This window comes from Epinephelus lanceolatus, chromosome 1 (genome assembly GCF_041903045.1).
Source record: "Epinephelus lanceolatus isolate andai-2023 chromosome 1, ASM4190304v1, whole genome shotgun sequence".
Classification (NCBI taxonomy): Eukaryota; Metazoa; Chordata; class Actinopteri; order Perciformes; family Serranidae; genus Epinephelus; species Epinephelus lanceolatus.
In genome coordinates this window covers 17,746,396-17,772,862 of record NC_135734.1, presented here as the reverse complement: position 1 = coordinate 17,772,862, position 26,467 = coordinate 17,746,396, and the positions used below count along the sequence as shown (strand labels likewise).

The window sequence follows — 26,467 nt, the reverse complement described above, 5'->3', positions numbered from 1 at the left end:
AACTTTCCTCACTTTGAGCAGATGACAGTCCCTAAAAAGGGATGTTAATAAGGTGCTTTAAAATGTCTGACAGTGGAGTCGGCAGTGTCAGTAAGACATTAGCAAATAAAAATACAGTTTAGTTATTCTGAGAAGCGCCCCTCGTTTTCCTCATCAATTGGGGCTGTTGTTTTTCATCTGTCACTGATTAGAATAATAAAAATGCTTTGAGCTTGTTTTGAAGACTACCTTTCCAAAGGGCAGGACTTTGAATAAACACTGAAACAATGAAAGCAGAGAATGTGCATGCAGAAAACTTTACATTATAGATTCAAACACCAAATTACAATCTTGGTTTTGCTTAAGCACACCCCCAATGTTTGACCCATGCAACCTAACACACTGCAGTAAATGTAGGAGACACAACATGCTGAAAACAAGCTTTGTGTACTGTTGCTGTAAAGGTGTCCTTGGTTTATATGAATTTGAACTAAATGTAAATGTGTTTTCTGTTAGGGATTTTATATTCAATTTTAGTGAAGGTGACATTATGGAGTGAATATCCTACTATTCTATCCTACTATTAAATGGAGCAACATCTGTCCCTCCGTCTGTCTTCATCCGTTTTCCTCCTCACTGCTTAGACCTATTTCTCTGAACTTGCACATAGGCTTTCATCTTGGTCATGTGCATTTTTCCCACATTTCCACTGTTTATATTCACGTTTTTGTCAACTACCCATTCATACCGTGAGCACCATTAGCAGCGCGAGCTGCGCATGCGCGGAGACCACTTGGGACATGCAATTTCAAGCACCAACACTTGCTGAAGACTAAGGTAATTATTTTACTGAACGAACGCGCGTCTGTGTCTGTGTGTGCGAGCCAGCCGTTACGTATTTTCACTTTACTGACATTAGTCTACAAACATTACAAACTAAACATTACGCTGTGCACTTTGCACTGTTTCTTTCATTCTTTCTCTGTGTTGCGTGTGTATGTGTGTACCTGTGTGCCCGCGCACGGCCCCGCACACACGCGTGCCTCCGTGCCGTCAGCCAAAACTATGCTCCACGTATTTTGCCATAAAGCATGTTTCTAAATACAGTGTGCATTGTTTGTCTTACATTAATAATTATTACACAGTGCATTTACAGTGCTCCGATTTTGCAGCTCCTCTAATATACTGTTTTTGACTTCTTATTCCTCTATACATAACACATCCCCGGGTATGGACTAGTTTTACTTAAAACCGAATATACCCCTTGTGTACTGTACATTCGTTTTTGTCTTTTTCCCTGCCATCTGTCCGATCCGCTCCTCCTACGTCAAGGTTCGCTGCTGGCATTGGCAGTCTAGGTAAATGCTGTGGGTGCTGAAGGAGCACATGACTCAGAGGAAGAGGGGAAAAACAATGTAGTGATATATGCAAAATATGAAGGCATAAGAGCTCTTCATATCGCCACTAGATTATGTTTAGTTGTGTTTTCATTGTCTTGGACTGTCTATCAAACAATTTAATGCCGAGCTTGCACAGTTGCTACCTTAACTGTTATCTTCATTAATTATTTAAAATCTTTGGACACACTGACTGACCTACTGTGGGGATTTTTTCTGTATAGTAATTAGCTGTTTGTTGAGTAAGCATTTTTGAATCTCACCCAGAGCGCCACCCTTTGAAGGCTTGAGCTGATACTATCCTAGAAAAACCTCCTGCAGGTGTTGTTTAGTCTCAGATAATCAAGGCAAGATTAGCTCTCAAAATTTCAGTATCGGCTCAAACTTCCCATGCACACTAAATAATAAGATAAAATGATTATATTTTATTTGTAATATTATTCACACCCAGCTACTTTAACTACTAATTATTGTGAGATCATGTATTGAATTATAGGCAGGTTGCTGAAGAACACTTGATGTGAATAGGGACTCTTGCTTTCTTACCTTAAAGGTGACCCATTAGGTTTTCAGGTTCATACAAATTTTGTGTTTCTTCTGGAACATGTTCACATGCTTTAATGGTCAAAAACACAGTTTTAGTCATGCTGTATATATTCACTCTGTCTGAGACCCTCTGTTTTCATGCCTGTACCTAAATCTCCCACCTGAAAAGGCCCAGTCTGCTCTGATTGGTCAGCATTTCCAGCAATATTAACATCCACAGCTAAGTTTACATATTTCCCTGACATTAGCATGTAGCTACATGTAGCAGTGTACGTAATGTTAACACTGGCAGTAGTGTGCCTGGAGCAGATGACCATATAAAGAATCCACGTCAGCTTGTCTTGAATGTACAGAAAAACAGTTGGAATATTTTAGGAAAGTCTGGAGCCTGACTTTTTTTGCTCACAGGGATTACGTTTACATACGTTTACCTCCTTATTTTAAAATTTGGGGACGTTTAATATGAACATCTAACACTGTGACATTATATCCGAGGGAAGGTAAGGAAAAGCATAACAGGTTGCCTTTAAATAGAAGCTGTTGTTTGGCAAGAGCATGTTTGGTATGTGCCTTAGCATTGTGGCTTTTTACATGTAGCCTGTAGCCTTCAGTTTCACACTGACAGCAAGCTGTGGGACACGTTAATTTATTTCAAATCAAGATGAGTCTCAGATGTTTTACCTTCAGCATCTTTACAATGGCATGATCTGGTCACGACTTGAACAACAACATTTGCTCACTTCAGCAGCGAACAAATAAGCCCAGCTGGTGTTTCTGCATTTTATTTGTGTGATAAAATGCAAATGATATTCTTTTGTGTGTTATGATGAGATGCTGCCTGGAGTTAATTATGGAAGAGCAACCAAGACCAGATATACGTTTAGTGATATTTTTTTTTTCCCATCAAATCACACTGACCCCTTTATTGTCCTAATTTTAATAGTGTATCAATGTTAGAAAATGGCTCAGCCCTCACTGTCAACACGCAGATCACCAAATAGAAATGCGCCTCTAGTTCTGTTTTCTTTTCCCTCTACTTAAAAACATTTTACCATCAAAATATGTGCCCCATGATATAAATGAAATACTTATTCACTAATACTAAAATACTTTATTGGCTCTGACAGTTAGTTGATGTTTGGTAATCAATTTAAGAAGCAGCTTCGCTATTCGAGCAAATCGTTTACTGCTGCCTCTCACTCATCAAACACTAAAGCACATGGCATGTTGAGTATTTTCAGTGAGCTCTTTAAGCTGCATTAAGCGTTATTGTTTTGGGATCTGCAATATAAAAGCATCTCTTTTAGATTACAAGAAGTCATTTGGCATAATTTAAGTGTCACACTTTTCTCTCTCCCCTCTGGTAATGAGAGTAATTACATAAACACTGTCAACATGTGCTTATGATGTTTGCCTGCAGGTGAGCTTGTTGCACCTCCCCTGTGCCCTGAAGCGCTCTCTTAAAGTCTTTTTCTGACTTTAATCCTTCCTCTGAACGTTGACTGTCTTTTTTATCTTGAGCATCCACTCCAGAAACTTTTCATGGAGGCTTCTTAGCATTTTCCGCCATATTCCCTGGTTGCTTCACTTGTTGTTGCTCTCCCCCTCTTCGTCCTGTCTCCTGTAGATGGTTGACATAACACGCATTGCTTATGGTGTGCTGGAGCAGGAAAGTCACCACATACACCACAACACCGGTATATTGCAAAATACAAAGAGCTATTTCTTAAAATCATGCTATTATTATGTAGGTCGCACACACACACACGTATTATCTCACATACAGTACAATACACTTACAGTGGTTGAATGTAATTAAATGCATCAAGTGTTTCAGTCTTCTACTGCGTCATACTTCTACTCAGATACACTGAGAGAAATATTTTGCTTTTTACTCCAATACATTTATTTGACAGCTTCAGTTACCTCTTATATTACTTTGCACCTATAGAAGTTTTTTCTTTATTTCATCTGTTATTGACCATTGGCTTGCAACCGCTACTCTGTCTTTCTCCCCACTTCCCAGTGGTCATTGTGTATCTACTTACAATACAAGGCACACTTTGACAGTTGGCAAAGTCAGAGTTTTCAGGACAGTTCAAAGTCAAAAATATTCTTACTCTTACCTGTAGTACTGTTTATCAGTCTAGATGGTTTTGGCGTGAGTTGCCAAGTGTTGAGGATATCGGCTGTAGAGATGTCTGCCTTGTCTCGAATATAATGGAACTAGATGGCGCTCAGCTTGTGGTGCTGAAAGCGGCAAAAAAATAAATAGAATAAAATAAAATAAATACATTTGAAATACTCAACAGTAATGTCTCTTTCCAGAAATCATGACTCAAGATAATCCACAGACCTTGTTGTGAGCAGTTTCATGTAGGAACTATATCCTTTCTACCAAACTGCACTCGCCAATTGTATCACTGTGCAGAAGGATGAGTGCATCTACTTATGCACTCGCGGCTCGTGCTTGTGACAGTGCAAAATGTAAACATTAATGGGGTTGTCCTTGGCTGAGCTGTAACGTTAGCTAGCTTAGTGGTGCTAGGTGAACTAGCAGTAGATGCACACTTCCTTCTGTACAGTGATACAGGTAGTAACCAACCAAATCGCACCACAGGCAAGAGGAAAAAGATGTATTTTTGATTTTGAGGTGAACTGTCCCTTTAAAATCTAAAACTGAACCCAACTCCCAAGCAAACACAAAGCTTTACACCAAAAATGGGTCCGGCTGCTGCACTCTACGAAGAATACTAATTCTTCATAGTTAGACTTAAGAGTTATGTATCTTCACTTTCTCTCAGCTAGAAGTTCAGTAGCAGTCCTTGTCTGAGAGTGAATGATGTTTTATGACACTGTGATCCGTAACAATAAAATGAGAGCTGCATTTACTAAGGACCATCCTTGGGTTGAGCCTATTTTTCTAACCATGGCTTTGGGAAATGTTTTGATATGGATGTTATTGGAGCTTTGATGGGCAACAAATGAAATCACAGCTGATGTGTCACAAATAATCTGTGCTGCTGATCTAACGAAGGTTTTCAATTAGATGCAAATTTAATTGCAAAAGTTAAAGTTGAATCAAATATGAACCACTCTGAAAACTTTCTGTGAGCTAAGATAAATATAGATTTGTGGTGTAAACCCTAAATAATATTACTGTTTTTATATACATTTTTATGAACAGCATGGGCATAAAATGACAACAGAAAGGTAAGATAAATCCATTGATTTTTGTTGGAGAGCTATGTTATTTTGTTCTTGACGTCATCGTGAACGCAGCATGGTGGAGCAGACTGTGTGGTCTCCTCATATAGCTGGATGGTGTAATCAGTTGGTTCTCCTGGGAAGAGAAAAGACCATAAATAGAGGAGAGATTGAGGGGGGTTACAAAGCGCTGACAGACAGGCCATAGAGGACAGGACAGAAGACCATTGAACAAAATGAATCACCTTTCAGATGTCAGTGTGGAAACAAACACATGTTGGGGCAACCAGACTTACTGTTGTGAGAGGTACACAGATATTGAGACACCAGGGGTGAGGCGTGAACACGTTCCGACAAGAGTGGCATCTTCTTTTTTTTTAGCTGCAAGCAAAATATACACAGGACAGAGGTGATGAGAGGACACTGAACTCAAGCCAAGGTAGAACTTAATGATGTGTGGCAGCCAGTATTAGATCAAGGTTTAATCAGAGGAGAAAGAGAAAATATTACGAGTTCGTGAGAGAGGAATAGTCCCTGAGCACCTGGAATTCTTTGTTTGTGAGTGTGTATTCGGGTGCTTTGTGGCTCTGATCATCTTTGTGATTGGTTAATATCTTTCTAAACACAGATATGCAATTGCTAATATTGAATATTGGCAACTTACCATACTGTCATTTAGCTTTATGTGTGGAAAAATCAAGCAACATTTAGTAAAAAGCATAAGTCATAATCACAAATCTAAAGAATTCCCTGTATTTCTCAGTTGTCCCTGGTGTGATTGCATCCAATGGAGCCTCCTGATTGTTGTCATTCCTTGCCAATGCTTCCCAAGGCTGACGTCTCCTGTCAGACTGACTCATGTAATATTCCCCTCGTGTTCACAGACCCCTGAGAGGTGTTTACTGAAAAGTAGGAAACAGTGTTTTCTTCACACACTTTTATGACTGTGACATTGATCTTCTGCCAGGAGCCTGTCCTCCACAGGGAAGGATTCATTTCTCCTTGGGGTCCTGAAGCATTCACTATGGAAGAGTACACTTGAGATGTCATCTCCTCTGGATTTATCCCTTGCTCTGCTTTACCAGCTTGAGCAGGTTTTTCCTTTTGTTGGAAAGAAAGGCCAAGGGCACAGTCAAGAATTGTACATTAAAATAAATTAAAATAAAAACATTTCCTAATAAAGAGGCAAACTCTGGCTAACCTACAGTATTAGTCACTGTTCAAGCATGGGAATTTTAAGTGTGTGACACATCAAAGGCCCTGATTGGCAGCCAGTGTGAGGGACAGTAACATTAAAGGAAGAAGCCATGAGTGGGACAATGGATGGCTTTATTGTATGGAGCAAATTAAAACAAAGCACTAGCAAAGACAAACTACCACCGAAAGAAAAGAGAGAAAAGTAGAGAGTATCATGAAAGCTTACTGTCTTATTTTTTTTCATTTTTATTGTCTTATGTCATGAAAAGAGTGATAACACATGTCGTAGAAGGTGTGTGTACTTTGAGATTTTGGCTTGTCCTTTGGTGTGCCTTGGGCACAAAAAGTTTAAAAATCCCTGCTCTGGTGTATTTATATTATAATTATATTTTAATTATCAATGTTCTAAAAAAAATCAAATCTATACAATATCATACACTGTATATACTGTTTATTATACTACAGGGTCCACTGAAGGGGACACTCTGGTCTTCACAGTCTCAGTTGTTGACAAGGTTGTGCCAGTCACCTGCATAACTGCTGGTTTTGCCATTTTCAAAACAGTATTTGGCTCATTTTCCCATTAGTATAGGTCACCTTACTATATAATGACAAAAACTCTGTCTGTTGGTGTGTGTGTTCAACGTTTTTCTCCTCACTGTCTTGGTCAATCCATGTGAAATTTGGCACAGTGGTAGAGGGTCATGGGAGGATGCGAATGAAGCAATATTACATCAATTGGCCAAAGGGGGGCCCTATAGCAACCAATTGAAATTGCAAACTTTGAATGGGCCTATCTCATGCCCGTAGGTAGTAGAGACATGAAACAAATTTGCCTAAGAACCCATAATTTCCGGTTATACAGATTTTCCGCCATTTTGAATTTTTTGAAAAACACTTAAAATTGATCTCTTCTTAGGAAGTTTGACCGATCTGCATGAAACTCAGTGAACATAATCTAGGGACCAATACCTAAAGTTCCCTCTTGGCAAAAGTTGGAAAACTTATTAAAACTGAGCTTCTATAAGGCAATGTATATTGCGGAGGGCGTAGCTCATCACATAAAGGTGTATAACATCTCAAGGGTTTCACTGATCACCACGCAACTTTGTAGGCATATGACCACACATAATCTGAGGGGACCCCTCCATTATTGACCCCATCAAACAAAATGGGGGTGCTAGAGAGCTAATTTCTTATCTAGGCCTAACCACCATATCGATTTTTACTAAACTTGGTAGATATGTAGAACAGGACGCCTCAAGGTGACTGGAGAAATTTAACTCTAATTGGCAACTGGGTGGCGCTATAACAACAGAAAAATGCTTAAAATGGCTAAAATGCGACCGATCGCTGTGGCTCCCCCTGTGGCTGAATGTTGTTTTTTTTTTCCCTAATTTTTGGTATGACTAAGTCATGGTATGGTATGCTGTACATAATCACAAATTGCTCTTCTTAATGGGTTCAGTTGACTATTTAATCTGCAATTTCCTATGACCTGTATCCAAAACACATATCATGTGAAACTGTACATGGGCAACTGTGCACTCAATGGGTATGGACTAGTTAAATTATTATTTTACCATTTTTATCATTATTGTTATTACTGGTAGTAGTAGCAGTAGGACATTGGTGTTTAATTTGCCCCATCATAGTTTCAAGCAGGCACTCCCCACATGGAACTGACACTTGCGACACTGACACAGATGGAGATGGGACTGAGCACCATCAAAGGTGTGTGTGTGTTTGAGAGAGAGAGAAATAGTGACAGAGGGAACAAGAAGCTGGAACATGGGGTACTGCTCACAATGTTTTGCAATTTATTAATAACTTACTCAACATGGTTCTTTGTTAAATTTGTCCTACCCGCCTGAACCGCTGTCCTTGGTCGTGCAGCAGAGGAGAAAGAGACATAACAGGTCACTTTGGTTCAGCCTTGCTTGCTCTCCATGGTTGTAATAGAAGTTTCGGTCCAAATTATTATTTTTTTCTTCGTAGCAAATCACTGAATAACAATGAATATGATTATGACTGATGATTATTAGCTGTTTTGGTGCTCCCTCTAGCACTCAGTGTGTGATGTGCATGTGTGCAGCAGCTGTGTTGCTGAGATGTCCTTAATGATGGTGGACCTCAATTAAAAATCAGGACACGTGGAAGCCTGCTCACTCTACCTAAATATCTGTTGGTACATCTGAATGTGATGCAGTTGAAATGACAATTTCTTCCTTTTTTTAAGATAATTTTTTTTGGGCATTTGCCTTTAATGGACAGGACAGGTAAGCGTGAAGGGGGGAGAGAGAGAGAGAGGGGGGATGACATGCAGCAAAGGGCCACAGGATGGATTCGAACCTGGGCCGCTGCGGCAACAGCCTTGTACATGGGGCGCCTGCTTTACCCACTAAGCCACCGACGCCCGTGAAATGACCATTTCTAACCATTATTTGACAGCTAGTTTACACACCTCATAAAAGGAAGTGATTACACTCAGTTTTATTTATGAGTTACAGCGATAAACAGTGTTAGACCACGTACTTGAGGGAACTGTAAAGTTATTTCAGAAGATTTTACAGATAATATGCTTGCATTTACAATAAGCATGAGCTGATGATGTTTAAAGCAAACAATTTATCTTCCAGTCTTTATATATAGCTTTAGATTCCTGCAGCTTTTCTGTATTTGCGTAAGGATGAATTCTAACTCTGTTTACACAGAGTGCTCGTTCAACAGAAGGTGATCTGCTGTCTTGACACTACTTATCTGTTGAAAAGGTGTGCAGTGAGAGCAGCAGCACCCAAATATTTTGCTATCAAACCCGGCCTGTCAACACAGTTTCTCAAACATTACGTGCCCCACTCTTATCATTGTCAGTGTGTAACAGTTCAGATCATGTTCTGCTTATCACACTTTGTCACATTAAAATAAAAAGTGGCTATTCTCTCTGGCTGTGTTTTGATTGCTGCAGGTGGTTGGAACATTACTGTCACAATGTCAGCATATTTCTGTTCTATACCTCCCCTCAATTGTATTACTCATCTCTTAATAGATTCAGTATTAGTCATCACATAGCTCATTATTTCTCCAGCTCTTCATTAGTTTATCTGTGCATTGGTTAAAATTTTCCTTTCTGAACACTTCCCTTTGGTTGCTATTTACTATAATCGTCAAAGTCAGAAAACTGATTTATTTTACTTTGTTTCAACCAGGAGACTTCATTTAGGAGTGAAATAAATTCACTGATATGGTGCACAATAAAGCTGAGAACTGTAGAGAGTGGTTGTGGATCAGCCCATTATAACATCATAAATATTTTAGGGGGTAGAGATGCCATGATAAAATAATATTCCACGATAAAATCTAGACACTGGTGGTGGTGAAGGCATGAAGATCTGGATGGATGTGATGTGGAGCGGTGCTTCTGATGATTGAAGGAACCCTGGGTGCTGGATGTGATGAGAACTGGAGGTGAATGGGGGTCGCATCGATTTCACGCTGAAATGACAGCTGGCAGCAGCAGAGAGGAGATCGGTTTAAAAGTTTGACAGCAATGATAAGATGGACTCATAGAGATTGTGGAAAAATCTGGTCTGGCTGGTTGAGAGAGAGAATAAAAGTCTACCTGAATGAACATCCGCTATTTTACACCTCTGAAAACTCAAATGCCCTCATAGTGCTCAGCTGTAAAGCAGGTTAAATACTGGTGCAACATGCTGTGCTCAAAGGTTCAGTGTGAGGAGCTCAGTTCAGATCAAAGAGTCACGATGAGACAAAACCATTTTAAAACACTGCAGAGAAAAGTTGCAGCAGAGTGAACTGGCCGGACTGAGCTCGACTCAAGCCGGCTGATGGTGTCACCTGCAGCTCAGCTGGTCAAATCACAGACTGCTGGTTTTAGAATGTAAAGTACGTCACCTGTTCCTACAGCCAATCGGCTCGTATAGTGAAGTCTGCTGGTCAAGTCAAAATGCCTGCAGACGGTGTGTTTGCCGAGCCAAGCCCGTCCTCAGGGTGTGTTGCTGCTTTCTGTATGTGCTGGAAAAGCTGGAAATCAGTACAGAAGTACAGAGAGTTGTTCCATAGTGATGATACACTGTCTCATCTAGTTGCATTGGTGTGAACCGGCAGGTTTTCAGAACGTTGCAGACCAGAGCCTTGCAAGTAGTTGCATGTTTTAAATTTGTCTTGTCGTGAATCTTTGGTCTGAACTTGGCATTAGATGTAGGGGATTTCGTGCAATCTAGTGATGAGGAGTCTTTTACCATTCAGTGTCCAGGAGGTCTTTACGAGGAGCCGAATTATCTGCTGAGGTCTCTTCCTTTCCAAAACCAACGGACCAGGTGATTTAAATCAGTAAAAACACTAAATAAATAAAGCAGTTTCATGTTACAAATCAGTGTTTTTCTGACACGGTTGGGCATGTTGAAGACAGGCCGTTAGCCTAGCACCTCCTAATCTGTGTTTGACTTTTTTCCCTGATAACTTAAGATCCAGATGTTCAGGAGGTTTTTACCAGGAGCAGAATTATTCGCGGAGGTCAGACATGGTGACTCTTTGATTTAAACCAGTAAAAACACTGAAAGAAGCAATTTCATGTTTAAAAAATTTCTCGCTGCTAACTATAGTGGTCAATGCGAAAACATAAAAAGGTAAATGGTTTTATGTAAACCAGTGTTTGGTTTGTCCATTCTGGGCTACTGTAGAAATAAGGTGGTGCCACATGGTGATCTCCATGGATGAGGACCTGCTCCCTATGTAGATATAAACGGCTCAGTCTAAAGTAATGAAAACATGATTCTTATTTTCAGGTGATTACACACTAACGATAACATACTTACTATATTATATTCTATTTCCACCAATATATTCCCCTAAATCCTTCACACTGGACCTTTAAGCCATTTCTGGTCCTGCTGTGACCTATGTCTAAATATAAAATTAAATTAATAATGATTTAAAGTTTGTAAAAGAAAAAATCCAGTAAGCTGATGCGTGGTGCTCCAGATCAACTGCATGACAAATCCTTCACCGTTGTTGTGTGTCTACACGCGTACACTCTGCATGCACATGTTTTGTGCATGAATGTCCAAGCATGTGTCACTCTGCTCATGTCGCTGCATGTATGACATGGATGTTTCATGTGTTTGTGTGGGGGGAGCAGTATTCTGCCAGTATGACACTATTATCCTATTATATAATTAATCTCTATTTATAGTGTGTGTGCTGGTGTTGGATAATATCACAAGCCTACATCTGTGAGCAGTGGAGCAAACCACATGAGTCACTACAAGGGCAAACAGTGCTATCAGAAAATCCCTTTAGATTAAGGCAAACAAATATAACCATTTATTTCTTTGAGAAAAATATGCCAGAAAATCAGATCTAATCATCAATATTTCTGTATTTATAATGTACGGTATTAAAATGCATTTTATAATCCTGATATTCGCTCAGCCATGAAATAGGATTGCTGGTACACTGATGAACTACACAGACGAGCTAGTTAAAACCCCTGTCAGAACCAGTTGCTAGTGGGAAAAGCTTTGGCCTCTGGTGCTGCCTTCTCACCGCTGTCCTCTCATCTCATGTGTGCCTCTCCGCCTGAGGCACAACAGATCAAGGCACTGACACTGGTCGAGTGTGGACGACCAGCCTAAAATGTGATGTCTCAGGAGGTCAAGCTGAAACAGAAGGCAGTGCACGAGCTCTTGTCACAAATCCAAACCAAAAAGAATCGCTGTTTCATTTCTGTCTGATCAGATTTGCACTGCTGTGTCATTTGGAGCTGCTGATATGATTTAGATCTCTTTCATATTAGGCTTTTAAATGATAAAGCATCTGTTCACTAAAAAAATCATTAGTAAAGCTGTCCAGCTAGAATGAAAACCATAAAAGTGCTGATTATAAAAGACGCTCATCGTATTTTTTTCACTATTTAGGTGATGTGAATGTCAGAACTAGCAAAGCGCCATTTGGAAAAAATGTTGGTATTGTACATTACTGCAAACCACCACTGATACGTTACATTTGCACCTTTCACATCTGCATTTCTAAAGCAACGTAGTATATCAACAGACTCATAGAGCGGTGGAGGGGACGGTGGATCGCGTGTCACCTAGGCGAGATGTCTGGCAAGCTGCAGACCAGTTTTGGAGCCAACAGTGTTTTTTTAGGCACCAAACATAGGTGTTTTTTAATGACCCCTCACTGTGTTTCCAGCAGTGGCAGTGCCACAACAAGCAGTTGTTTTTACTGAGACATCAGTGCTTTTCCAGCCAGGATTGGGCCCCTAAAACTGGGTATTGTTAGCCTAAACATGATCTTTTCCTAACCATAAGTAAGTGGTTTTGTGCCTAAATTAGCAACGTTTTTTTCTGGCAGTTGGGTTGACTAGAATGTGTTGTTTCCATTGTGTGAATAGATGCATGCATTGCTCTGTGTTGCACATACAACATGTACATATTCAAATTTAAAAAATTCCAGCTCTTTTAATGGATGTTATATTAGCCAGTTTGACATATGTAAACCCCTCCAGCAGGGAAAAATAATACATAAAACACACACTTTTCTAAATGAAACCTGTAAGGAAATACATTTTTAATACAAATAGGCCTTATAGTAGAAACACAACATCATTACAGATCTGTTCGATGAATGGTTTGAAGGGAAAGCGGTCATATATGCAGGCGAATCTCCAGGAGGCCTTTGTAAGTCCTACAAAAGAGAAGGTGGATTATTGGTTTAATACAGAGTGCTGTAACAAAGCAGGCTATTCATCTAATTAGCTGTTAACTCTGCTTGAATTTTCATCAGTGAGCTGCTGTGATGTTTGGCTGGAAGGCAAACCTGCATACTTTAATCCCACATTATTCAACACATGCTGTCTCCTCTGAGGCCCTCCACAAACATATGCTGGCCTTATTAGTGTACAGTCCCTAGGCTCCCCCAAGCATGCCCCCAAAAATGCTTTACATGGAACATGCTTTGGCAACAAGTGTACTCAGGTTTATGGCTGAAAATACCTTTACTACATTTTGGATCAGAATTGTGTAAAATATGATAAATACAGGATCTGACTAACACAGACTTTTAATGCAAGACAAGGCCTGATTTATCAGTGTGTATAAAAAAAAAAGGGAGATTATTGAGCATTTCTCAAAATACCGCTTAATTTTTCACCTGACCTTTTTCTCTTCTCTCTGCCATCTCTCTCTCCTGCACACACAGGCTTCACATATTATTAGGTCCACAAGTCCCTGGAAAACACTATTTTGTACTGAGCGGATTATCTCGGAACAGATCTAACCAGCACACTCACAAACTAAAATCTCACACACATGCACGCGCGCGCGCACACACACACACACACACACACACACACACACACACAAAATGCCCATGCTGGCTAGCTGCCCCAACCCGCCTGCATCATGTGCAAAGGGGATTTGTCCTCTCCGAGCAGAACTGAGATCAGTGCTGTTGTGGCTGCATCCAGAGAAAAAAATCTCTTCCTAATGTTTCCTGTTGCTTGCTTGTCCTGCTCTCGTCATTATAAATGGGTTGTTAGCGGGATTCCTTATGTCTGAGAAGGCTGTACCCACTAATTTCTTACAGATAATGAATAATATAAAAAAAATAGTCATTAGAGCTGCTGCACTGTTTCAGTAAGCTGGCATTTAAACTTTGCTGGAGATTTATTTTGTCGACAAGAGGAATACAAGTTAAGTTCTTATGTTTACATTTACTTTTTAATATATATAATATTTTTTCTGTACTCGAACACAGGTAAAAGTTATTTATGACAGGTACTGTATGGTGCCATAAGTGCACATGACAAAAAAGAGATTGGTACAACAGTGTGCTTAAAGACGATGTCAAGTCTACATAGGTTTGGATTGTGAGACGTTTTTGACTGTGTCATGCGTGTTAGTGTCTAATGAATTGTAATATTGTGAGAATGTATAGGAGCAGGACATTGAGTCGGTAGCGTTTGAGGTGGTATCAAATATGTCAGCTTCAACACACTTAGGTTGGATGGACCTGAGCGATTGGAGACCATTGTTGTCAAGACTTCCACAGGCAAGCCAGTCCATCCTTGAGCTCTTAAGTTGTGGCTGCAAGAAAGGCTTCTGTGGACATTGCAAATGCAGAGAAGCCAGTGACAGTGACCAGTAAAATGTGGTTTTGAAATAAATAATACATCTTTGTGTTTGACACATTCTTTTGAAGCTAAGGTGCTCAAGTCATATTGAATACTCAGGGATTCCCACATATTCATCTATTCGTGACAGCCTGCCACAATCAAAACAACTGCCACCACAAATAGATTTTCTATTTTTCTGGCTGAACCATTCACTGGGAACGCCGCTGAAATACATACACTCCTGGGTTCTTTATAGCACCACGCTGTGGTATGGGGAATGCACTTTTGACACATGTGGAGCAGCAGAATGTCAGGCGCATTGATAATGACACTTAACCATTCATACTGGGTCTAAACTGGGTCTAACTTGCCTCTGCAGCAACTGCTCCTCTCTATCAATCTGATCCGATCAGCTATGAACAAATGAATGGAGCGACAGATCAATTATTCAGCCTGCAACTCACAAAATGCTGCTGAAGAAAAAAAGAACTCATGGAGAGCTCCATCTGTGCTGCATTCACGGACACGCAAAACATAGATTTTAGAGAGGGTATCTGTTGTTCCCCTCTATTCAGTCACTGTATTGCATATGAAAATACAAAGTCTAGTCTAGATTCTCAGATACTTTGATTCCCTTCTGACATTACTGAATTCACCATCTAAGCAGTTAATGATGTTGTATATGGTATCATTGTAATCCTTGGCCATTAAAACATAGTGGGAGGCATCACCTATTCCGTGTTATCATGTTTGGTTCAGCGATATGCTGCAAAATACAGAATTTGGTTTTAGCAGAAGGTAGAATGGCCGCCACAAGGTGTTTTTGCGATGGCCACATATCTGCAAATGTTCAGGGCCCCAAACTGTAGAAATATACCAAGTGTCATGCTTTCATGAAAAAGTGAACATGATTTTCACGGATCACCTGGACTATAAATCATATCTCCACATTTGTCCTTCTAAGTGTCGATGTACTCCGCTCCCAAGGGAACCAGTGACACACAGTCACTCGTAATAAGCTGGTAACACTTGTTAAGTGGCAAGGCATCTTATTCAAATAATAAGCGTTTATTTTTGCAAGCAGTTAAACCTAAGAGGATGCTGATGGCTAATGTGAGCCATATTGCCCTTTATTCAGGGCTGAATGAAAATGCTCCTGTGGCCTGTAGCTCATTAATTTTCCTCTCAGAGGCAATTATGTGACAACAAATAACCTGCTGTGTGGATAAAATGCAGCATCCACAGATTTAGATTCATGCAATGCACAATTCTACAGTCCTGCTCATCATTATTGGCACCCCTTCATTTGTTGCATAACCTTTACAATATCTTCAGAAAGAAATGGAAATGTACCAAATTTATATCATCAGGATCTTTTAATTGGAGGTCCAAAGTAATTTAACAAAGAAAATTGTTTTTTCAACTTACATATTGTAATTTAAAAGGAGATACAGAAAAAACAGCATGTACAGCAATAACAGCACCCCTCTTTAATATTTGGTTGCACACCCTTTGGCAGCGATGACAGCCTCCAAACGTTTCTTGTAGCCATCTATAAGCTTCTTGCACTTCTCAGCTGGTATTTTCTCCCACTCTTCCTTTGCAATTTGTTCAAGCTCTTGAACGTTTGCAGGGTTCTTTTCCCCAATGGCAGATTTCAACTCACCCCAAAGATTTTCAATCGGATTGAGATCAGGACTCAGTGCTGGCCGTTTAAAACAGTCCATTTTTTGGACTTTTTTGGGTAGGACATTTCGCTCTAAAATCTCTTGGTAATTTTCTGATTTCATGATTCCTGTGATATGGTCAAGGCCTCCAGTACCAGATGCAGCAAAGCAGCCCCACAGCATTATGGATCCTCCACCATGCTTGATGTGCATTGCCAAAAAACACTATTTTTGTTTCATCTGTCCATAGAACATTTTCCCAGAAGGATTGTGGTTTGTCCAGGTGCTCTTTGGCAAATATCAGTCGTTCCTTTCTATGTCTTTTCCTCAGCAATGGTGTCTTCCTTGGCCTTCACCCATAAAGCCCTGCTTGGTTTAGTGTGTGGTGCATAGTACTTGTTGAAACTGTGACCCCAGACTGTTCCAGGTTGGCCTTCAGGTCTTTGGATGTTTGACGTGGTGTTTTTTCTACCATTCGCACCAACCTTTGAAGACTTCTCTCATCAATTTTTCTCTTCCCCCCACGTCCAGGGAGGTTCTTGACAGTTCCATGCTTGGCAAACTTTTTAATAACATTACGCACTGTTGAAACAGGGATACCAAGGTCTTTGGAGATGGCCTTATACCCTTTAGAGGTCTTGTGTTTGCTAATAATAGCACTTCCGATGTCCTCAGACAGCTCCTTTGTCTTCACCATTGTGACAAAGGAACAGGGAATAACAGGTGGCTTTTTAAAACATGGAAGTCATCATTCATTGGCTAATTCATGTCACATGGGCACAGACAATTTATCACAGGTGATTCTCATTTGTGATTTACCACAGATAAGTCATAATGTGTTTCCATACTGATTTACAGCAAAGGGTGCCAATACCAGTGTCACAGCAAGCTTTGAATTTTTCTATTTTTTCATCCCACTGTTTATTGTTTTAAATTGTTGTTTATCATTTGCTCTTTTGTATCAACACAAGTTCTCTATAGAAAAAAATTGTTTCACTTGATTAATTTTCTTCAGGAGATATTCCACATTACGTACTTAGCTTCATGGGTGCCAGTAATGGTGAGCACGACTGTATAACCTTAGTTGATATTTTTGTGCTCTCAGAGGGTACAGGACTGCCTGCAGCCATATGTGCAGTACATAATGTTACAGAACTAATGTCTTAAGCCATTACATTCACCATTAACGATGAACGTAATGTACTCGAACAGGCACCAAAGGGACAATATATCTCAGTTTAGCAGAGAACACTGTGGAGAAAAAAACTGTTAAATATGTGGCTATGTGGCTAGCCAGCTCCCTAAACTTGCTTATATAATGTACACCATTTGACAACATGTCCCGCACCACAAAGAACACTATCTACACCCATATACCAATATGCTGTCAGGCTGCAGCTTATTCAAAAAGAGCCAGATAAAACGAAGTCCAGATAAGACATAACTTCCTGTGTCTGGGCTGTGAATAATATTGTATGCTTTTATTTGTGTCTCTCTTCCAGCACTTTATCTTATTGTTTGTGCATTTTCTAAAAAATGACTGTTCGTGTGTGAATTCAAACTTTGAAATGTTGTCAGTCACATATTCAAGCAAAAACTTTACAAAAGCATAGACCCATTATCGCGTTTTGTAGCGCAAAACACCGTACACACGCCCACCACCAGTCACCAGCAGCCCGAACCTCTCTTAACCTTCATCTTCCAACCACAACTGACCGCTGCAGAAGGTGGTTGGCTCACTTGAGCAGCTTGCTGTTGCATAATATCTGCAGCAGGCTTGAAGGGATATTCTCTGATGAAACATGGCTGAAAATGTCACCGTCCATTACATTTTGGAGTGGAATTCCTCTTGCATCCATAACTGAGGGGGCAGAGGAGTTTGGAAATCCTGTCTAGTTGAGTCTTGTGTGAAAAGTGTATAACTGTGTCCTTGTCTGCACACACAGAGTTAGACTTCTTTTTCAGCAAGTCATTCAAGTTGGTCATTATCAAACAAGGATGTGCCTCTACAAAGATGCATGACCATGTTGCTGCTATACAAACGTTTTTTGTCTTGTTTTTATCAAGCAGGAACCAGCTGGGGCTGAAAATTGAAGCCAACATGAAGTGCCAAAAACTGCAGTTCTCTGAACGGCCTCTTGAGGCTCTCTCCAGGAGCAAATCAGTCCCTACAGACCTCCATGATAAAATGGCCAACTTTAAAGCAGAAATAAACATGTTTACAGCCTGGTACAAAAACGTTTTTTGTCTCTATAGCTAATTTACCCCTTCATGACATCTGCACAGGGGGTGAATTTCCATATAACTCGCTCATTTAGATTTTATTAAGGCTTAAAGTTATGCATAATTAAGGGTGAGATCGCTTTGAGGGCCTGTTTATACGGTTCCCTATATTTCTGAAAGCGGCTATTTATCTTTGTGTTTGCACCTATCATTTACATGTAACCGGCGTTTTTCTTGACAAAAACGGAGGGCTTCCAAAGTGAAAGTTTTTAAAAATATCCGTTTCTATGGAGAGGGGTAAACAGGATAGATGGAGATTTTGGAAAATGATGACGTTGCAACCCAGTTCGTGTATGCCCATTAGGCGCCCGGGAACCACAACAACAATGGTGGATATATGCCGGGTTGTTTACGTTTTGTTAGCACTTTTGGGACTACTTACAAGCTCACAAATGAACTTAGCACTGCTGCATCAACATCACCGTTACATCGGCACACAAAGATGTCTGCTGTGCCCAATATTAGTAAGTGCATAGCAGCTAACTATGCTACATAAGGTTAAAATGTAGTTTATCATTGTTTTTATCACTAGCGTCAAGAGGAAAACAAATCACTGTACATGTGCAGAATGTTCTTCTATGGTGTTTGACATATGGCGTATCGCCACCTACTGGCCTGGCATGCTAATTGCAGCAAAAAGCTGCCGTTTTTGCGTTTTTGTGTAAACAGGGATATCATTTTCACAATTGATCGTGTAAACCCGGAATTTTTTTTATGAGGGATAAATAAAAATCTGTTTTTATTAGTATCGGTATCTGTGTAAACAAGGCCTAAGTGACAGGCTGTTTACTAGGCATCGCTACAGTCTGAGTCAGATCCACCCCTCACTTAGAGAACAGCTCATGGACAATGTCAGCTGACTGAGCACATAAATCATTCTTGAGGCAGGGAGCTCGGAATGAATCTTTAGTACAACCTGTGTGTGTTGGGGGAAAAAAATCTCATTCATTGAAAATTGTAATCGAGGCTGGACACACTCAGTCCCTTTGCTAAAAGCTGTTCTCCCTGATTGAGCTATAGTGTGGGCAAATCTAAAAAATTACTTTAAAACATCTCAAAATGTCCCTCTGCCCACTTCCAACTCATTACTGTTGTCTTAAGACTGTCTGCAGATACAAAGGGAACTTTGAAAAAGTACATCTTTAAAAGTTTGATTCCCCTGCACTGATGGTTTTTGTAATAGAACATGTTCAATACGTTCAGCAGCTTGTGTCAGTCAGTTGGGAAGATTTGGGATCATTTTGTACCTTAACGCTGCTGCAGCAGCTTTATTCTGTTAACCTTCCTCCTAAATTAAGACTATACTGTTTTGAATTGTTCCCCAGTGCTCTCCACTGAGTTTGCAAACATCTGTCAGGATGAATTACTACATTTTACATTTGAACTCAGTGGGCCAAGTTTTTCAATCTCAGCCTCCTAGTTTGACGTCATCACCCACCAAAACATCCAAATGTCAACATCTGCTCTCGGAGGTTTGGAAATGTTGGTTGCACATTGTACTCGAGGAGAGGCTGGAGGAAAGTCTGACTTTCAACAAGGGGACGACCATATTAAAATGTTTAAACTGTGATTGTGGTATGTCAGGTCTTATCAAAACCCAGTTACACAACTCAGTCTGGCTTTATTCACAAACTGAATCATTTAATTATCTTCTACAAATCATCAGTTTTATTTTTATGTTTTAAAATAATCAGCAGCTTGTGGCAGCATAGTCATTTTTACATGCAGTTTTTGTGTATTAAGTTTTTTTTTTCCTGGACTGAAGTACAGATGTATTCTATCAGTCAAGTTATGAAATGTGTTTATTTTCATTTTGTAAATCAAACTAATATGGATATACCCATGATTTCAACTTGGTCAAATAAGCTGCTGATTGTATCTTGCATCTAAGTGGCTATGAAACAGTAGTATAAAGAACTGGACAGGAAGATGGTGTTTGGTGTTACAGTGTCAGACATGCACTACTATTTATTACACGATGTGGTGAGAGGGAAGGACAAATAAAAAGATAATATCATGTGATATTGACACGCTCTAACCGTTAATATCTCTAACAGCACTAGCCAATCATGGGGAGAGTAGGGTGGGTCATTTCTTTGCTATCCTAGGATTCACAAATTTGCATGCAGGATGCTTGATTACAATACCTATAAGCTATTTTATGCATCTTAAAGGTATACTATGCAGGATTGTAGGTTGCTGTTTCTGAACATGCTCACCAGTTAAATTAAAAGCCAACCCCAGACTCACTCTCATTTAATGTTTTGCCTCGCTGTGTATGTGTTTTCTCGGTGCTCTGTCTCTTGAACGCCTGCCATTTACTTTCTGGCACCTGGTTATTACCTTTTTGTAAAGCCCTGACCTTATAGTGCCATGGGAGTACATACCTATAAATGTCCTGGGTATAGAAAATAGGAAGAAAATACAGACAGAAGGCAGAGTTCCTGCAGATAAACACACTGCCACACACTTGTAGTGGGACTTAAGTGATGTCTGAGAGGGATTGCTTTTTAATGAGTCTATACATTGTCTTTTCGGAAAATCCTGCATAGTATATCTTTAGTTCCACTAATGTCATGTAAATACACTGGACACACAGCCTGCCATGCACTCCCTATTCCCTACCTTCATGCCCCCCAGTTACACCTGAGATCTGCAATCTACTTTGTGCACTTTTCTAGTTCAGTTCTGTAGTTTCAGTTTGGTGCAATTGTTCTCTTTTCTGAGTTAAACAAATGTTCACTCTGCAGCTGGAGGAAACATTGAGCGCTTTTTTTCCACTTGATGTGGTTTGTAAGTACATAATGATGCTCAGAGTGAAACTGTTTTCATGCCTCTGCACCAGAGGCCGGAGGATTTATGTTTTTGGGTTGTATGTACAGCCATCCCATCCTTGTGAACATGATATCTCAAGAATGGCTCAAGAAATTTCTTTAAATATGGCACAAATTTCCACTAGGACTCAAGAATGAACTTATTAGCTTTAGTGGTCATAGGTTAGGGTCACTGTGACTCTCATTCTCGTTCTCATCTCATCTCATTCTTGTAAATGTGATCACAAAAATGCCCTGAGGGAATTTCTCAAAATTTGGCACAAGCATTGACTTGGATTCATAGATGAACAGATTGGATTTTGGTGGTCAAGGCTCAAAGCTCAAGGTCACTGTGACCTTGCATCCATCTCATTCTTGTGAACGCAATAGCTCAAGAACAGCTTCAGGGAATTTCTTCAAATCTGGCACAATTGTGTCCTTGGACTCATAGATGAACAGATTGGATTTTGGTGGTCAATTGTCAAGGTCAGTGTGACCTCACAAAATATGCTTCTGGCCATAATTCAAAAATTAATATGCTAAGTAAGTTCATTACTGACAAAACTTCACACAAATGTCTCATAGGATAAAACAAAGTGATGACAATTCATATCCAAAAGATAAAAGGTCAGCTTGACTGTAACATCATCATGTTCTGCATAAAACACTTTTCTGGCCATTATTGAATGTTTTATCTCAGGAAAAGAAGGGGAAATATTTGGTCAGATACTTTATCATGACACTAATCTTGGGTGTCCATCTTGACACTTTGCTGATTGTATTCTCAGCGATGTCCTGCCCTCTTTCCACCAGTATGTGGACGTTCCCACAGGAAAAGATAACATCTTGGACTTATGCTACGGCAATATTCCCAACGCCTTCGGAGCCCGGTCTCACCCACCACTCAGTTCGTCTGACCACAACGTCATTTTCCTCCTTCCGCAGTACAAACCAGAACTGAAACGCATCAAACCAAAAACGTACAGCGTCACCCAATGGTCGGAGGATGCTATGGCACAACTGCAGGGCTCTCTTGTCTGCACAGACTGGGACATCTTCCAGGGCAGTCTGGATGAAAAGGTAACACTAATCACGGACTACATCAACTTCTGCATTCACAGCACCATCCCCGTGAAAAATGTCACCAAATATCCAAACTCCAAACCCTGGATCACCCCCCACATCAAACACTCCCTGAAGGAGAAACAGAACACATTCAAGCAAAAAGACTGGGCCACACTCAAGATACTCAACAGACAGACATTATCAAAGCCTAAATGCAGTACAGAGACAGACTAGAGCAAGGGTTTAGGAACATGAATACAAAACAAGCATTTCAAAAAGTAAAAATACTGACTGGCCAACAAACAAGACAGCACAATCTCACAAAGACAGACCCACTGAACTTTGCCAACTCCCTTAACAGTTTCTTCAACCGGTTTGACACCCAGGATTACACTGCCGCCTGTGAGGAGCTACTCAAAGCGCTCCCCCTGGAGGAACCCCAGCATCCACTCTTCACTCAGGAGGATGTACAGCGACAGCTGGCCAGGTGCAAAATTGGCAAGGCACCATTGACTATATTGACTGTGTGTGTGTGTGTGTGTGTGTGTGTGTGTGTGTGTGTGTTTATATGTGGGGGTGGGAGGGGCGGGTTTTCAATATGTATGTATTATTTTTGTTTGTTTTTATTCTGTGAAGCACTTTGTGCTGCATTTTTAATGTATGAAAAGTGCTATACAAATAAAGTTTGATTGATTGATTGACCAGGGCCGGATGGCGTCCCGGCAAGGGTGCTAAAGCTTTGCACCCTGGAGCTCTCCCCACACTTCCACTCCATCTTCTGGGAATCATACAGAACAGCTCAAGTTCCCACCCTCTGGAAGACCTCAACCATTTCACCAATACCCAAAAAACCCCACCCTTCAGAGCCCAATCACTTCCGTCCAGTTGCACTCACACCCATAATCATGAAATGTATGGAAAAGATCATGCTTCACCTCATCCTACCAACCGTCAGACCACAACTGGACGCTCACCAGTTTGCATACAGGCCGAAACGGGGGACTGAGGACGCAGTGGCATGCCTCCTCCACTCCCTCCTCCACCATCTCCAGACACCAAGCAATTTTGCATCAGTCCTGTTCGTCGATTTTAGTTCTGCATTCAACACAATCCAGCGGCACCAGTTAATCAAAAAGCTCCAACATCTGGACATTTCTCCACTCCACATTCACTGGATATACAACTTCCTCAGCAACAGACCACAGACAGTGAAAGTAGGTACAGCAACATCATCACCCCTCACCACCAACACCGGAGCCCCTCAAGGCTGCGTTCTCAGTCCATTTCTCTACACCCTCTATACAAATGACTGCAGCAGCCCATCCCCTGTCACCACATACTACAAATATGCAGATGACACAGCCATAGTAGGTCTACTCAGTGACAACAACTCCATCATAGCATATCAACAGTCAATCTCACAGTTTTCACAGTGGTGCACAGACAGCTACCTCCAGTTAAACATTGACAAAACAAAGGAAATGGTCATACACACATCCAAGACACCCCCTACACTCAACTGCACACTCATCAGAGGACAACCAGTTGAACAAGTCAACAGTTTCAAATACCTAGGACTCACCATAGACAATAAACTCAGCTTCAACGACCATGGCATTACCACACACAAACGTTCACACCAAAGGCTCTACATCATACGCAAACTGAAATCACTGTCTGTGGCCCCCCACTTCCTCTTACTCCTCTACAAAAGCATCATCCAACCCATCCTAATGTACTGTTCCCCCTGCTTCTTCACCCTGCTCACTGTCACCAGCAAAAACAGACTCCTCAAAATCCCACACACACACCATCCAAAATAATCAACCTCCCCACCCCCAGCCTGTCAGAAGCAAATGAACTTGCCATCACACGCCTAGCATGTGCAATAGTAAACAGCCCCGATCATCCCCTGAACCATTTTTTCATACTTCTCCCATCTGGCCGCAGATACAGGGTACTGGACTGGAAAAAAGACCATTTTAAAAGAAGTTTTGTCCCCTCAGCCATCACAGCCCTAAACAAAAACATGTAGATTTAATATTTCACCCTTGTACACTGTCTATGTCGTGTTTATGTTTATATGGTTTTCTGTGGTATGTGTGGGAGAGGGTTATTTGTTATTTGTTATCTGGGGAATATGTGGGAAGAGGGTCTATTATCTGTTATATGTTGCGTATGCTGCCCTGAAACCAACCTGACTGATGATGTGTGAAAACAATTATCCCCATGGGGACATTAAAGAACCTAACCTAACCTATAGATCTTCTTTGCTGCTGGGGGATCAGTGGGTGTGAAGCATCCATGTTTTCATAGACATGGATGTAAACTGTAAAAGAAACTTGACTGGTGTGTGAGGCATACAACTGCAGGGCTGTAATTCTGTAATTTTGATGCCCTTCTTTCTTCTTGTTGTTAGGTGGCATCCCCTTTATCCTGACCGGGGAACTGTTTGAACAGTCCTACCGACCTGCTGCCTTCATGATCGCTGGTACAGTAAACTGGCTGTCCAACTTTGCTGTGGGCCTCCTGTTCCCATTCATCCAAGTGAGTAACCTCATCTAAATGTGTGCTGCACATGTACACACTGTATCAGGATCAAGGGTCAGGTTTTGGAGCCCAGTCAGTTCAGAATCATATTCAATTTTAAAGGCCAAGTTAAATGTGTACACATACATGGGATTTGGCATGGAAATAGATAAAACAAGGACCACAAACATATTGGTCACAATGTCAGCAGAGACAAGTAATGCTTCTCTAAAGTAAAGTGTTACACATACTTTGTCATCATCTTATTGTCAGCTAAACCAACACCAGCCACGGTTGTCACTTCAGCCTTTCACAGTCCATTAAAGTTGTCAGCCCCTCATTAATCCCAGCAGTTGCTGCCTGTCACACCATGCTGTCAGGTGGTTGTTGTTGCCTGCACTCTGCCAGCACCTCCACCTCCTCTTTGGACTCTCATTAGTCAACATACTTGCTGTTCAATGTTTCAGCAGTCCTGTCACATAAAATTATGTATTTTGTATCCTCATTATACAACTACTGAGCTCTAATGGTTGTCCTAGGAAGGGTCAGAGATCCCTGCTGATTTACAAGCTTTTCACAGTAATGGTATTAAGTTAATGACCAGAGTGCTCCTGACTTAATATACTGGATTATACAAACAAGTTATAGATGTTCTTTGCTGAATCATTTCTTAGCCTAACTGTACTAGAAAATCTGAACTATTGCTGGTCAGTGCGTACCTCTCTACTGATATTTGCCTGATAGTTTCTTCACACTGCTCTGGTCCTCTTGGCCTGGGTGCAAAAGTGCTTCAAAATTCTGACCTGACCTAACAATATAAGACATGCACTGCCACTGCGTCCACAGTGGCATACTATTCAATACACACCCATTATGTGTACTATTGTTCATATTTTTGTCTGAATAAATGGTAGTATGTATCTTTTCAGATGTACTGGGCTGTAATTACCACACTGTTTTTTTGAGAGCCTCTTTGCCGATTGGAGATGCATAACCATGGTAACTCATGCCAACCTCAACTCTGCCTGCAATTTAAAAACAACTTTAAAAACATTTTCCGCCTAGCAAAAGAAAATCTGATACTAGCTCTTAAAATGAGTGTTAGCCTATTGACGTTACAGAGCCGTCTTAGATGCTGTCCTTTATAACTCTGTCATCTGCTGATTGCATTCTGGGATATTTATACCGCAGCTAAGTCATGAAGGCTGTTCCACCGAGCTTTTGCCTTCACTGCTCAACTAGGATCTGGACGCACAGTTTTTATTTCTCTTGTTAGTTTTGCAATCTGTGAGATATTCATAACTGCAGGATATTGGCAGTAAAATATACTGTAAAGGGGCACTGTACCCATTTTACCCATTGTGAAGAGTTTAGTCTTCTTCAGATGTATTACTCAGCCTGTGAATACACTCTTGTGTAATGTGTTCCATGGTTCTGGAGTGAGTTTTACAAGGTGTGGAAAATAACCCTGGTGATGTCATCAGGGCTGTATTATGGCCTGTATTAGGGAATTAAAATCTGGGGGGCAGATGTATAAAACTCTGTGCAGATTCACGACTAAAACTGTGTGTATGCACAAAGGCAGAAATATGCGTGTGTATTCTTTTCATCTGATTTATAAAGCCTTGCGTACACCTGATTGTG

The 26,467-nt window shown here is 40.6% G+C and overlaps 1 protein-coding gene across 3 annotated transcripts in view; it reads left to right on the top strand.

Moving 5' to 3' along the window:
• Positions 1 to 26,467, top strand: part of slc2a9l2 (solute carrier family 2 member 9, like 2) — a 172,563-nt gene that overhangs the window by 120,187 nt on the left and 25,909 nt on the right. For all 3 annotated transcript variants that reach the window (XM_033626739.2, XM_033626738.2, XM_033626737.2), the window contains exon 12: positions 24,714 to 24,841. In XM_033626739.2, the coding sequence (XP_033482630.1) occupies positions 24,714 to 24,841 (128 nt within the window). The remainder of the gene's footprint in view (positions 1 to 24,713; positions 24,842 to 26,467) is intronic.